We start from the raw sequence: 14,110 nt of genomic DNA, 5'->3' as shown, positions 1-14,110 counted from the left end.
CAGAACATGACTCCCCTTGAGTCCAGGCCAGGAAACGGAGACACCGTCGTTCAGCTTTCCTTTAGGGTAACAGACTGACCTCTTCAACATAATTACCCAGCTGTGAGTCAGGTCTAGCAGCAGCTAGGCACTCCAGGCTGTTAATCCCTGGGACGCACCTCTGGCTATGTTGGCAATCATCCTTCTCTTGACTGACTGAACTTCGGAAAGGAGGCCCAGTTATGGTGTCCGCAGTTGTCCCGAAATCCAAAGAGCTCTTCAAAGACACTGCGCACCTCCAATTTGGAATTTAGCATATAGGCATCTGCCAGAAAGGTGTGTCTTGAGAAACAAGAATCTGGCCTATCAGGAAGGATGGTGAGGGCTTTTGGAGGCAAGACCAACAATGACAAGCAACAAACTCTGAGTGATCAGGTAGCACGGATTCTTTCTCAGGGCCTCCTCTTCTTACCTCTGCAAGTATCTACATACACACCCCTGTAGTGAGAAGAAAGAAGGAAAGGCATAGTTTCCAAAAGTCCCTAAGAATAAAATGAAAATTCTCTCTGGAGCTGCCCCCAGAACCAAGAACATATGCAAAGAGAGTCAGGACTCAATAAAAATGATCAAACCGTAGAAGAACAAGGCATTTAAAATGCAGCAACAGAACTTGGGAGACAAGTTCACAGCCTATTTCCACCTTTCCTTGAGTTTGATTATTTTCATTCTGGACCCTCAAGCCTCAATCTCTTCACCTAATAGCTCTGTTAATTCCCATTCCTTTTCTCACTGAGCCTCTAAGACTAGTCAACAGCGTGGTAAGAAATGGATTCATAGGGTATTTTCCAACAAGAGTCAGGGTCAGATAATGTCATAAAACATCACATCAGCTTAGAACAGATTTAATTTAAATTCTACTATATGACTAATTCTAATCCTGCTACATGCATTCTTATATTCTTACTATATTTAATGACTCAGTACTAAAGCCCTGTTTTAAAATATTTTTTCTTGTTTCTACCATGTAAATACTATTTTAAAAATCTCCATGGGACATTTTCAGTGAAACTTTAAAGTGTGTTTTATCCAAGAGATCTTAGTCTACATGACCCCAGCTGAAATGGTCAGTATTGTTTGCCCAGGGTACAGATGTCTCGGAGGTATTAATCTTTTACTCTCATTGTCCTGGAATCGGTTACTTTTAATCAAAGATCGGTCAGTCCTTCCTGAGAACAATGTGGAAACAGACTTAATAGTCTTCCCTTCTGAGACTAGATGTTAAATTTCTAAAACACAATTAAAAGAATGCCAGTCAATGAGTGCACTTTTGACTTCCTGTCTGGGGAGTTTAGGTGCCTCCAATTTAGTAGAGGCCACAGTGCTAGTTATCAAACTGACAGTCTCAACCTGCCCTCTCAAAGTGGCTGCAGAATGATGCCTAGTAAATTAAGACAAATGCCAAATCCTTCTGAGGAAACAGGTCTATATTAGGACTAGGAAATGGGCATTTGGGTTTGAGACCGAGCAAGACTTCAGAATAAGGATATAAATACCAGCCTGGGCACAAGGAAAGATGTTCACCCAGTTATTGTACACACAAGATAACAGTGACTCACTTCACTCAGCATTACCCTTGGCCAGAGATTTTAAATTCCTTTCTAAAAACAAGACAATTGTACCACCGGGTAAAGATTTTATTATCCTCAATAATGGGATTGAATATGCCAAGGCATAGAAGCAGAAAATTAGATCTGCTGATCCCAGTGCCGAGATAGGGGTTACTGAAAGCCACAACAGGTCACTTCCGGTGGGCTCTTCGATGTCGCAGTGGCCTGGAAACTCAGGGAGAGCCACCGGGTGAGTGTCTGTCTCCAACCAGGAGAGGCGAAGGAAGTCAAGCTAGATCCAGTCTCAAGCACTACAATAGAGTCCAAACGGGGGCACTTACCATACCTCTGCTATTCCAGTGCTTCAGGAATACTAACCAAGGAGGCCAAGGCACTAAGTAGTTAAGGAAAGAGGTTATTGATCTGGCTCTCTTCCTCAGAGGCCATTGCCAAATAGTGCAGAGAAGCCAGCAGAGTCAGCCCCTGCTTGATAGGATACGTCACCTACGAACAAGCAAAATTGGTCAAACAGGTCCCTGAAGACAAAATGCAAGCTATACACCTACAAGCATAATTTCAATTTTTATCGGCTGCAGGGAGAGTTTGTGTGAATCACGTTCCATCTTCCACCTTTCCTATTCACGCAAACTCATTGCTACTTATTGTGCTTCCCTCTGTGTCTCGGATCTGTTGCCTCCTGGACTGATACGGGATGTGGGGGGTAAGAGGCTGTGATTTAGGCTCCTGTCAAGACTCAAATTAAATACAGTGCCTCTTTCTCCCTAAAGCCTTCCACTTGGCCAAACTTAGATGAGATGATGAGACATTAACGCACAACCCTCTGCCCACTGCCTTCCTCTGTGCTGACCTCCAGCCAGACTTGTGGGGATGACAAGCCAAGTGATGAGTGGCCAGGAAACTTCTCTCGAGTGTTCCACCAACCAAGGGAAACAAAATTCCTGTAAGCTGCACCAACAGCCCTAACCTCTCACTGTATATAATCCCCAAGAGACAGACTCAAATCTACTTGGCTTTCCATAGGCCAAAGTCCACCCTGCACTCTTAAGCCAGAAGGAAACATGAAGATCTTAGTTCCTCGATCTTCTCTTTCACCTGCCATTAACATTTAGGATTCACTAAAATACAGGGCTCTCTTCCACAGGACAAATCCTTGGTATTTACAAACTGTCACCACCACGGCTGGTTGTGTTTCCCTTAACCCAGTAGTCTCCCGTGACCAAGCTGGTTCCTCTCTTTAAAGAGGTTAGTCTTTTCAACTTTTTGATCTGGTCTTTTTCTGCCCCTTCAGGTCATGGATTATATGGGACTTTTGAAATGTTATCTTCCTGGAGGAAAACTAGAGAAGACCAACATGTTAAAGAGAGAACTGCAGCAGTCTATGCAGACTCCATGCTCTCCTTTTCTCTCACCACTGCCATGTACCTGGTCACCTTCGGCATAGGGGCCAGCCCTTTCACGAACATTGAGGCAGCCAGGATTTTCTGCTGCAATTCCTGTATTGCAATCTTCTTCAACTACCTCTATGTACTCTCGTTTTATGGTTCCAGCCTGGTATTCACTGGCTACATAGAAAACAATTACCAGCATAGTATCTTCTGTAGAAAAGTCCCAAAGCCTGAGGCATTGCAGGAGAAGCCGGCATGGTACAGGTTTCTCCTGACAGCCAGATTCAGCGAGGACACAACCGACGGCGAGGAAGCGAACACTTACGAGAGTCACCTATTGGTATGTTTCCTCAAACGCTATTACTGTGACTGGATAACCAACACCTATGTCAAGCCTTTTGTAGTTCTCTTTTACCTTATTTATATTTCCTTTGCCTTAATGGGCTATCTGCAGGTCAGTGAAGGGTCAGACCTTAGTAACATCGTAGCAACTGCGACCCAAACCATTGAGTACACTACTGCCCAGCAAAAGTACTTTAGTAACTACAGTCCGGTGATTGGGTTTTACATATACGAGTCCATAGAATACTGGAACACTAGTGTCCAAGAAGACGTGCTAGAATACACGAAGGGGTTCGTGCGGATATCCTGGTTTGAGAGCTATTTAAATTACCTTCGGAAACTCAATGTGTCCACTGGCTTGCCTAAGAAAAACTTCACAGACATGTTGAGGAATTCCTTCCTGAAAGCTCCCCAATTTTCACATTTTCAAGAGGACATCATCTTCTCTAAAAAGTACAATGATGAGGTTGATGTAGTGGCCTCTAGAATGTTTCTGGTGGCCAAGACCATGGAAACTAACAGAGAAGAACTCTATGATCTCCTGGAGACCCTCAGGAGACTTTCTGTCACCTCCAAGGTGAAGTTCATTGTCTTCAACCCGTCCTTTGTGTATATGGATCGATATGCCTCCTCTCTGGGAGCCCCCCTGCACAACTCCTGCATCAGTGCTTTGTTCCTGCTCTTCTTCTCGGCATTCCTGGTGGCAGATTCTCTGATTAATGTCTGGCTCACTCTAACAGTTGTGTCCGTAGAGTTTGGAGTGATAGGTTTCATGACATTATGGAAAGTAGAACTGGACTGCATTTCTGTGCTATGCTTAATTTATGGAATTAACTACACAATTGACAATTGTGCTCCACTGTTATCCACGTTTGTTCTGGGCAAGGATTTCACAAGAACTAAATGGGTAAAGAACGCCCTGGAAGTGCACGGGGTAGCTATTTTACAGAGCTACCTCTGCTATATCGTTGGTCTGATTCCTCTCGCAGCTGTGCCTTCAAATCTGACCTGTACACTGTTCAGGTGCTTGTTTTTAATAGCATTTGTCACCTTCTTTCACTGCTTTGCCATTTTACCTGTGATACTGACTTTCCTGCCACCCTCTAAGAAAAAAAGGAAAGAGAAGAAAAATCCTGAAAACCGGGAGGAAATTGAATGTGTGGAAATGGTGGATATTGACAGTACCCGAGTGGTTGACCAAATTACAACAGTGTGATAGAGTCTGCTTGTTATATTTTCACCCTAGGTCTTATCGAGAGCAAAGAGATTATGTTAATGAAACAAATTCAAAGTTGTTCTTTCTTTTTTAAGAAACAGACATTGCCAAAGTAAAGGACAAGGGGGGAAATGGGCATTGCATATTTTCAGTCTTTAAAACAAAAAGATTGCTACCAGAAAGAATTTACACACGCGCACACACACAGACACACACACACACACACACACACACACACACATCTCTTAAACTAAGATCAAATAGAAGAAAGCTTATTAGCAAGCAGAATCCTATTTTATTCACACCGCAGATGTTGCTGGTATTGTGACAAAACCTACTGATTGAAAGGTCAGCTGCCAAGGCAGAAATAGCTTTAAGCATTGTTCAAACAATAAAGCTTCCAGAACTTCTGCAGAGCAGTAGCTCCAGGCAGAGTCTGTGGTTTGAGGTCTTAACTCCCCAGCACCCCAAGGAGATGCTTTCAAAAGTTCTGGCCAGCAAAAGCCAGCCACAACCTTGGAAGTGACCTATGGTAGAGTGGCCATCACCCATGGAATGAAATGGAGTGATCCCTAAATTCACCCAGGTGAGGCAGTTTTGTTGTCTAGAATGAATAAATCATAGCCCCCTATCAGTATACTTTGAACATTTGTATGATTTGGTGAATACACCTTTAAACCAATGACAGCTCCAGCACTGCAGAGTTGGAGCGATTCTATTTTGGAATATCTTGTTGCTTGTCACCAAATGGATCTGCTTTATTAGTTACAGCTCTTGGCAGGAGGCTCTGAATACCCAAAACTGCAGAGCCAAACCCAAATACCTGGCAGGATGGAGGAAAAGCAGGGGTCTACTTGAACCCGGAGGCAGTGTCTCCATTTTAACGAAAAATATGGCCAGCTGGTACAGCTGTTTGTGGTGTGACCCTACATGCAGTTTTTGCACGGATGCCCAGAAACAACATCTGCCTGTGCAGAGCTGAGGAAGGAGAAATGAACACTGAAATGGTTCTCTGCCATAGCTTTCAACTGGTAGAGCCAGTCTGCCTTCGCTATGAGACATGGCTGCTCAAAGACACAGAGGAGAAAAGGAAGTTCTTTGATGAGTGTAAGACCTGAAACTGGGAAACTTCATAGAAGTGCAGGCAGGGAGATGAAGGACTGAAGGGGAGATAGATGGAAATGACTGGAGGATGTAATCACCAATACACATTTATCAATGATGACGGTCAAACGTTCCTGCTAAGCTGGCAGCACTTTCATCTTCCTGGTGCCCCACCCCGCCCCCCACACCCTTGCTGGTATCCTTCTAATGCACTGCACGGCCCTTCTGTACATTAATGAGCCTAGATGTTTATACTGTTGATTGTGGTATTTACAGGCTCCAAACAGAAACACTTTGATTGGAAGAGGCTGTGTATGTTGCCCCAGACCCCTACTTTTCTTTATGCCTATAAAAATGAAGCTAATTCCTGGTCACGTTTGAGGCAAATGTCTACAGTATTTTTCCCTTTTAGAGATGTAGCTTATTTAGACATCTATAGTGGTAAGCATTTCCCAAAAGCAACTTTGCTCTTTGGACCTTAGTGGATGTACCGTGCAACTTCCCCATCCTCCGCACAGGAGGAAATAGACCTGGGAGAATAAAGCGACTCAGCCAGGGTCACACCACTAGAGGGTTTCCATCATTTTAGCATGCCTAAGAGAGGGCAGGCCACTTTAAGATTCTCCCTTAAGAGGGCTATTATTCCCTTCAAAGTACATTTCCAAGGAAAGAACAAAGGACTTTATTGGCCACACGGCAAACTTTTTTTTTTTTTAATGTCTGGGTAATGTTTGGGATTTAGGTTTGCCATTGTCTTTCCAAACAGCAAAAATGCCCAAATGATTCAGATGTAACTGCACCAAGTGCAAACCTGTGCTTTCTATTTCCTGTACTGTTGTTCACACAGTTCTCAATACGTAGCTAGTGCATTACACACTCGTTCAGTCTCTCCTGCAGACACACTAAGTGATCATACCAATGTGTTATGCACTCAACTAGAAGATAATGAGCTTTAATCTGAGGACAAGTACTGTCCTCGAAAAAGGGCAAGTTCGCATAATAGATCTGCGATCAATTCTCTCTCCAAGGGGCCTGCAACTAGGCTATTATTTATAAAACACAGCCGAAGAGGGGATTGGTTTTATTCTTAAATCATATGTTGCTAAATCATTTTCTGAACAGTGTGTTCTAAATCAGCCATTGATTTAGTGTCGGCCACGTGGAGCACCTCGGGTTAAAGCAACTCCACAACACTGATACAACACACACACCAATTAAATGGATTTTGTTGAGAATTTAATCATTCAATTTGGTCAACCAGAATGACTTGCTGTGGAACTTTGTTTTATGACAGATAGTAGTTTTCCAACTTGATTGAGTGTCTGTATACCTTGGAATATTGTATTTTTAAATGAAGGGCATTTTCAACCTTGTCAACTTCCCTTTTCAGCACTTGAAATCAAGGCTTATGGAATTCTGACTGTGCAATGAATTTTCTTTTACTAGGGGACTCTGCATGCCAAGATTTATTATTTATTGTTAGATCATTATTATTTATTCATTAATGATTATTGCTCCAACAGGCTTGGTTTAGTCCCACCATTGAGAAGACACTTCAAAAGCAACTCCAAATCACATCCCCATAAAATTTAAGTCTTTACTTCATGAAGTTTTACTTTTTCAATTGCTATAAAGAGGGAAGAAACTAGCTTAGGAAACACTTGCAAAAGTTTTTTCAATTAATTCCAACCAAGACATTAATGTTCACTTTACCAAAGAAACTTATTTGGTTGGTTTTGAGTTGGTGTTTGTTTACCAAAGAAAACATTCCATTCATCAAAAATATTTCTCCTGGTCAACGAAAAAACTGTGATACTTGGGCATTCTTGGCCAGTCATAACGAAAAAAAGAAAAGTCAGGGTCAGGGTGATATTCTTTCACTGAATAGAGCTCCGCAGAAAATGTAAATTCACAAGAAACTGGGGGTTTGCCAGAAAGAAAATGATACTGAAACAGGGCATTATTGTTTAGCCCTATACCAATGGTCCAACAAGTGCCATGAGGGCTCCTCGGGCTAAAAGGAGGACATTTTCTCCACAGGAAAAATAAGACAAACCCTCATGAAGCTCCCTCTTCATTGTTCCAGCTCTTAAGTTTTGTTTTGTTTTGCTTTTGGGTTTGGGGGTTTTGTTCTGCTTTGGTTTGGTTTGTAGTGTTTGTTTGTGTTTGCTTGTTTTGCTCCTGTCTTTCCTACCATTTTTACCCCCTCAATTTTCACTCAGAAGGGAGATAATCAGATGCCATCCTCCATGGCTATAGTTTTCATGCAACATACTGCTCTAAATGAGGCCCTTAATAACCCTGTCATTTTAATTAACCACCACCCAATTGTTCTAAGTGGCACTCCGAGACCACGGCACCACTTTCCTTCAGCCCTAGTAGTGGAGTGTGGCTGTGTCTATCTCAAGAACAGGTGGGTTGGGCAGCCACCTTTGGGGGTGTGGCAGAGGCAGAGCCTCTTGAATACAAATGGTATCTTCTTCATAATGGTTTTATTCCTTTGGATCCTATTAAAGTAGTCCTGCAGCTTGTAGTAGTGTTTGAACTCTGTGAATCTCTGTTTTCTCATCTGTAAAATGGGGAAAAGAACTTTTAAGTAAAAATCTCTAAATTCAGCAAATACATACTGAGTGCCTAGTATCACCCAGACACTGTTCTAGAGACGGGACAGAGCAGTGAACAGATCAGATAAAATATACCTGCCCTCGGGGAGTCTACATTTGAATGATGTTGCAGATTTACTGTGAGGGTCAAGGGAGATGATGTTCCCAAAGCGCTCCTGGTGAGGGCTGGTGTAGAGAAGAAACTCAAGACATCATTTGTAATTTCTCTATCCCACACGGTAGCACTGGGGCCCATGATATAAAGCTACGGAGAAGTAAACTTTTGCAGATTTGGGCACAGAATTAGGACTATATGAAGACACAATGAGTTATCCTGGTCATTTCAGGACATTCAAAATTTGGCTGGACCACCATTCGGTGGGGCAACTGTCAAGAGGGCACAAGCTCTGGATGTTGGGTTTGGATTGTAATTTTTAAAAAATGGGATATAGGCCCTTGGGGATGAGAGTCGGGAGGGAAGGGCACTTGCTATTTAATTACTATGCCTGACTTGATTGAAGATATTTGAACAGTCCTGCTGGGTAATTTACTTTTAAGTTTGTGTTACACAAAAAGCACCAGGTATTTGAAGACAAAGTTCCCACTTTTTAAAAGCATGGTAAAGCTGCGACACAGAGGAAAATATTAAGTTAGTACTAGTGGATTCTCTGGCAAAGACCTGAGGATGGCTGCAGCCAGCACATGGCAGAGTTCCTCCCCGTGGTGGTTACAACTGTTTATTTCTGTTTCATGCCAGTCCAGGAGAAAGCAAAGAGGAAAGTGAATGAGCTAGAATCTGTTCAACCAAATAGGCAGTGTCAGGATGTCTTCCCCAGCCTTGCCTCTCCCCTGCCCCCCCCTTCTGCCCAGGTGATCTGTTTGAAGTCCTCTTTGATATCTACACAGGTATCATGCAAGGAAGAGGAAGTGAGGCAACCAGAGAGCTATGGCCTCTGTGCAGATTTTCAAGTTAGATTAAAATTAGCACCACAAGGGTTCAGAGGAGCCTACCTGGTAGGGAAAGAAGGCTTCTTTTCAAAGTACAAAGAAAGCAACGTATACCAAGGAGGCAGCCCACAGAGGAACCTTGGTGGAAGGAATGCTGTTCCTGTGGAATGTGCCAGCCTCTTCTCCCTCCAGAATGTTGATACCAGTTGAATCTTTGGACAGAATTAAGCTCACTCCCTCATTTTTCACATGAGAAAACTGAAACCCGGAGAAGTGAAATTATGTGCACAGAGCTAGTTAGAAGCAGATACAGGACTATAATTCAAGTCTCCTAGGCTCAGTCCTTTCTCCATTCTGTCACTTTACTGCCAAATTCTATGTATCTAAATTATGGGGTCTTAACCTGGGGGCCATGAATGAGTCGGTGGGAGGGCGGGACTTTGAACTCCCTAAAATTAAATTATATGCAAAAATGTGTGTATATGTTTAATATGTGCATTTTCCTAAAAAGAGAGTTCATAGTTGTCATCAGATTCCAAAAGAGGTCTGTGACCCAAAAAGGGTGAAGAACCACTGTCCTAAATTAATAAAGACCTCACTGGGAGTGTGATTCTGGTGTCCTCATTTTGGCTAATGGGCAATCAAGAGTTTCTCAACCACCTTTTCTCCAAGAAGCCAAAACCGCTTCCAAATATTGGTCCCTTCATGCCCAGCCAAGTGCCTACTTCCATTCATTTATTCCTCATTCATTCATCCGTTTATTTATTTTTGCACATTTATGTTCCAGCACCAGCTAAACATATTCTCCAGGGCAAAATTGGGGAAAGGACCCCTCTGCACTGTGCTCTTATTGACAGAAAGAATACCAGGTTGCTACCACATTCTCACTGTTGCAACAAAGTATATGTAGCCTCAAAATTACCGTAAGCACACCCCATACACATACGTATACAGAGGGGACATCCAACAAAGCCAACATATGAAAGTGGGTCCTGTTAAAGAACCAGGGTCAGAATAGCCTACTTCCAAGTTATATAGGTATAAGCTGTGGGGCAGCAATATACCACATGCTTGGAAGGGCTGCTCCCAGGCTATTCTGAGATGTCTACAGGGGGCATGCATGCACACACTTGCAGCAGCTGACTCACCAACAAACAGGAGAGAGGATGTGTCTCATTCATCATGATAATATTTGTAGTAGGCAAATAGGAAATCATGGCCATGGACATATGGTTACATTTAAGGACAGGTGTGTCTTGGACACAGATATGCAAATAGAAGCCCAGTTTTCTTGACTCCTAGCCATAAGCTAGATATAGTGTACACTGATGGAGGAAGTTGGAAAAGAAATTACTCTATTTGTACCTCTTGGTTGTGCTTTTTCTGGTATCACTTTAGGCACAATGGAACGTGCCTGGGTTGTCCTAATGCCATTGCTCAGGAATCACTGCTTTATCTTCCCTAAAGCACAAAGAAGACAGTGGCAGCGAACAGTGCTATTTATATGACCCTCTGCCCAGCCATGACAAGGGAAGCCTTCTAGTGAGATGGAAGAATATTCATTCCACTTTGTAGCATCTGATGTGAAGTCTGAAGACTTTGTTCATTGAGCTCTATAAACTGCGTTGTTTACTTTCTACAAAATGGCAAAGACTCAACCCATTTCCATTACCCATCCCAGGCTCATCATTGGGAAAACCCAGGATTCTCTTTGGCAAAACAATGTACTTAATTTACAGGGTGAACCCTCAACATGTTTAACTCAGGCTTTCAGATCTTTATTCTTTAAATTAATATCCTGTCAAAACTGACTCTGCCCCTGCTCAGAATCACCAAGTCAGATCCCATGATGCATCCTAGGACCATGTTGGCTCTGCTTCACGTAATGACCTGTTGGCTCTGCTTCACACACACACACACACACACACACACACAGTGTATGTACACTCAACACACCCATAACACATACAACACATAAACACACATACATCTATGCACACTGACTTTTACAACATACCTGATACATCTTAAGGCACATTAAAACGCTTTAGCAGCCCCAGCCTGTGGTTCTGTGGGGTTTGGCAGGCCAAGGTCTTCAGCTATCTGCAGGGAACCATAAAAAATATTACCTTCCCATTCTAGTTGTTTCCTGTGCATGAGAATGTTTGAGACCAACCACACAGTACACTTAAAAGAAAAAAGAAAACCAAAAACTGGGGATGTACTGTATGGTGACTAATATAACAAAATAAAAATTATTTTAAAAAAAAGAAGAAATAAGAAAACCAGTGAAGTGAATCTTTCTTGGAATTTACAAATTGCTAACAGTTCTATAGTACGAAACTGCTGATGGAATATTCCCTAAGTCATAGATGAGAACAGCAGAGACCCAAAACCACAGAGATCACTCCCAAGATCTGGAATTGTGGAAATTTATCCAAATTTTTTCTTTGTGATCAAGACAAGGGAAAAAGGACTGGGGAGGAAAGAGGAAGGACATACCAGGTGGTCACCACATCTTACCGATTCCCAATCTTAAAAAGGACTGGGCATTTTCCATTTATCCCTAGCATTAGGGTTTCATAGGAAAGCCAGTACCTTTCATCCACCTCAAGAAACAAAGGTGCCATACAGGGAAACCTGGTAATAGAAAACATCATTTTGGGAGAAAAGTCACCCAAGTAACAAAAAGAACTATCCAAGACCAGAAACTAACAGCAGGCATGCACACATGCACACACTTGGGGAGTGGACATTAAGAGGAGTTGGGGAGACGAACCCTAACAGAGTTCCTAAAATCTAGAGCGTGGAAGGGGAAAAGTAATGATGGGGAAAATGAAATAAATCAAATTTGTGCAGAAGGACTGAAAATATAAGCTGCAAATAGTGGAGTTGTTCAGGAATCTCTATAAGATAAAAATACGGGCCTGAATCTTTACTTTTTGAATCGAGTCAAAGGACTCCACATTTTCTTTTGCATTCTCAGCCCATAATTTCTCTTTAGTAACTTGGTGAGGACACATTCAGGTTCTATTTCTATTGTCTATGATCCCATGTTCAACCACCCACTCCTGCTTGTGTATTCACACTCCAGCTTAGAGCCTGTGAGCAGAATTATTGAATGCCAGGCCCAAACAAGGAAAGTTGCAGCTTGGGTTTAATAACTCCCTGGTCAAATCTCTCTCTTTTCTCTGAATGTGCAAATGTTTCAAAGCTGTAAAAAGTGTGTCTAGATAGCCAATGCATTTAACTTTTTTAACATTAAAGATATCCCCACCAATAATTATTAACAATCACATAGTCCTAACAGTTAAATGTTCCTTTAGTCCAACTTTAGTGAGTGACAAAAACGAAGAGAGCCCCTATCAAATATTTAGTGATGTTAGACAAGATCCTCACCTTAGACATAAAATAGTTTAAATCGCAAAATGTGGTCCCTTTCTTATTATCCTCACTGAAGAAAGAAGTTCCTGAAATTGTGTATTATTTTGTACAGTTCTGAGCTAAATCACAATGAATTTTTAAGTTGTGTCCATGGTGATTCATCATAAAATCACATCTTGTCAATCAAATTAATCACTAATGCAACATTCGGCAATCTGATCTTCTTCTCCAAAAAAAATTTCCCACAAAGAGTTAAAACACTTGTCTAACAAGGAACATTAATAAACTATACTTTTTACCTAAAGTCAAGACATTTTAAAAATGTTTAAGGAGAGTCAATGTAATAAGTGACCAATTCTTTCAGGAAGAAAAATGATGTCCTGTATTTTGTACCACTTGAGTTTCTCTGACACCTAAAATATGTATTTACATCATCCCACAGCTACACAAAAACAGAATCAGCAGGGAAAACTGTCCCACTGATGATTGGCAATCCCACAGCTCCTCTCCATCTGACCAGCTTTCACCAGAGGGCAATATTTCAGGCTTGCACATGGAAATCATAGACTGCAAAAGCCCTAAGCCACTTAGCATATTAAACCCTGAAAATGGCTCATGACAAACACTGGAGTTCTTAGTTGAATTTCCTTTCATATTAAAATCCCATCTTCCAATGAAGCATCCTGTTTCCAGTCTTGATATCCAATTTCAAGTGTAAAGAAGATTTCACATTTATTGCTTTCACTTTTTCTTATATGTTTCTAATTCTCTGATAGACACACAACAAATGGCAATGAGCCAGGGGAATATCTTCACCTTTCCTTTCTTCTTTTTTTTCTTTTTTAGATCCAGATTATTTCAATACTCTTTAATAGCAAGTAGTACGTGTTCTTTCTTGTTGTATTGTTTTTTCCAAATGAACAGTAAAAAAGTGTATATGACTTAATGCCATACAGATAAAGGTTTGGTTTTTTTGTTTGTTTAGCCAGCAGACTTCTTTTTATACAACTTTGCATACTGGCTTAAAAGTCACAATGTTACACTTCTGTCTCTAGAGAAAGAAAAGTCCATTTCCTGGCCTTAGTTTAATATATGATCACAAACAGGGCACAAAACTCAGAGCAGGGAGCACCCTATATACCTAACATGCCTGAGCTTAAAAGGATGTCAATAGAGGCCTAAGAAAATATGTTTAGCCTTTCTCTTCTGTAGCATTCTGGTCTTCTACAGGTATTCAGGGTTGAGGAGAGAGGAAATGCTGTGTGTAATAGTTATAGGTCAACGCTAGTGCAGAGAAGGAAGAGGAAAGCCTGAGACAGGGGTAACAAAGCAGTATACATGATTGGGGTGGCAAATTAGTCGTTCGCAGGAGTAGCAGGTGGGTTTTCAACTTTAGTTTACTTCACAGGGCTAACTAAATGGATGCATGATTATCACTATGACAAAGAAAGTTTAAATCCAAAATTACATGTCACAAGTACCAAATTATGCTATTGACTTTCTAATGTAAAGGATTCGAAT

At 41.6% G+C, this 14,110-nt stretch overlaps 1 protein-coding gene across 1 annotated transcript in view; it reads left to right on the top strand.

Annotated features, from left to right (window-relative positions):
• PTCHD1 (patched domain containing 1) overlaps window positions 1-9,950 on the top strand; it is a 55,653-nt gene extending 45,703 nt beyond the window's left edge. The window contains exon 3 of the mRNA XM_045805007.2: window positions 2,896-9,950. Within this exon, the coding sequence (XP_045660963.2) occupies window positions 2,896-4,550 (1,655 nt within the window). The 3' untranslated portion in view covers window positions 4,551-9,950. The remainder of the gene's footprint in view (window positions 1-2,895) is intronic.
• Window positions 9,951-14,110: the final 4,160 nt, after the last annotated feature.

The sequence above is a fragment of the Ursus americanus genome, chromosome X (assembly GCF_024610735.1).
Source record: "Ursus americanus isolate L20-20 chromosome X, mUrsAme1.1.p, whole genome shotgun sequence".
In the NCBI taxonomy this organism is placed as follows: Eukaryota; Metazoa; Chordata; class Mammalia; order Carnivora; family Ursidae; genus Ursus; species Ursus americanus.
Note: the sequence above shows the minus strand (reverse complement) of the source record. Positions and strands in the feature narration are given on the sequence as shown.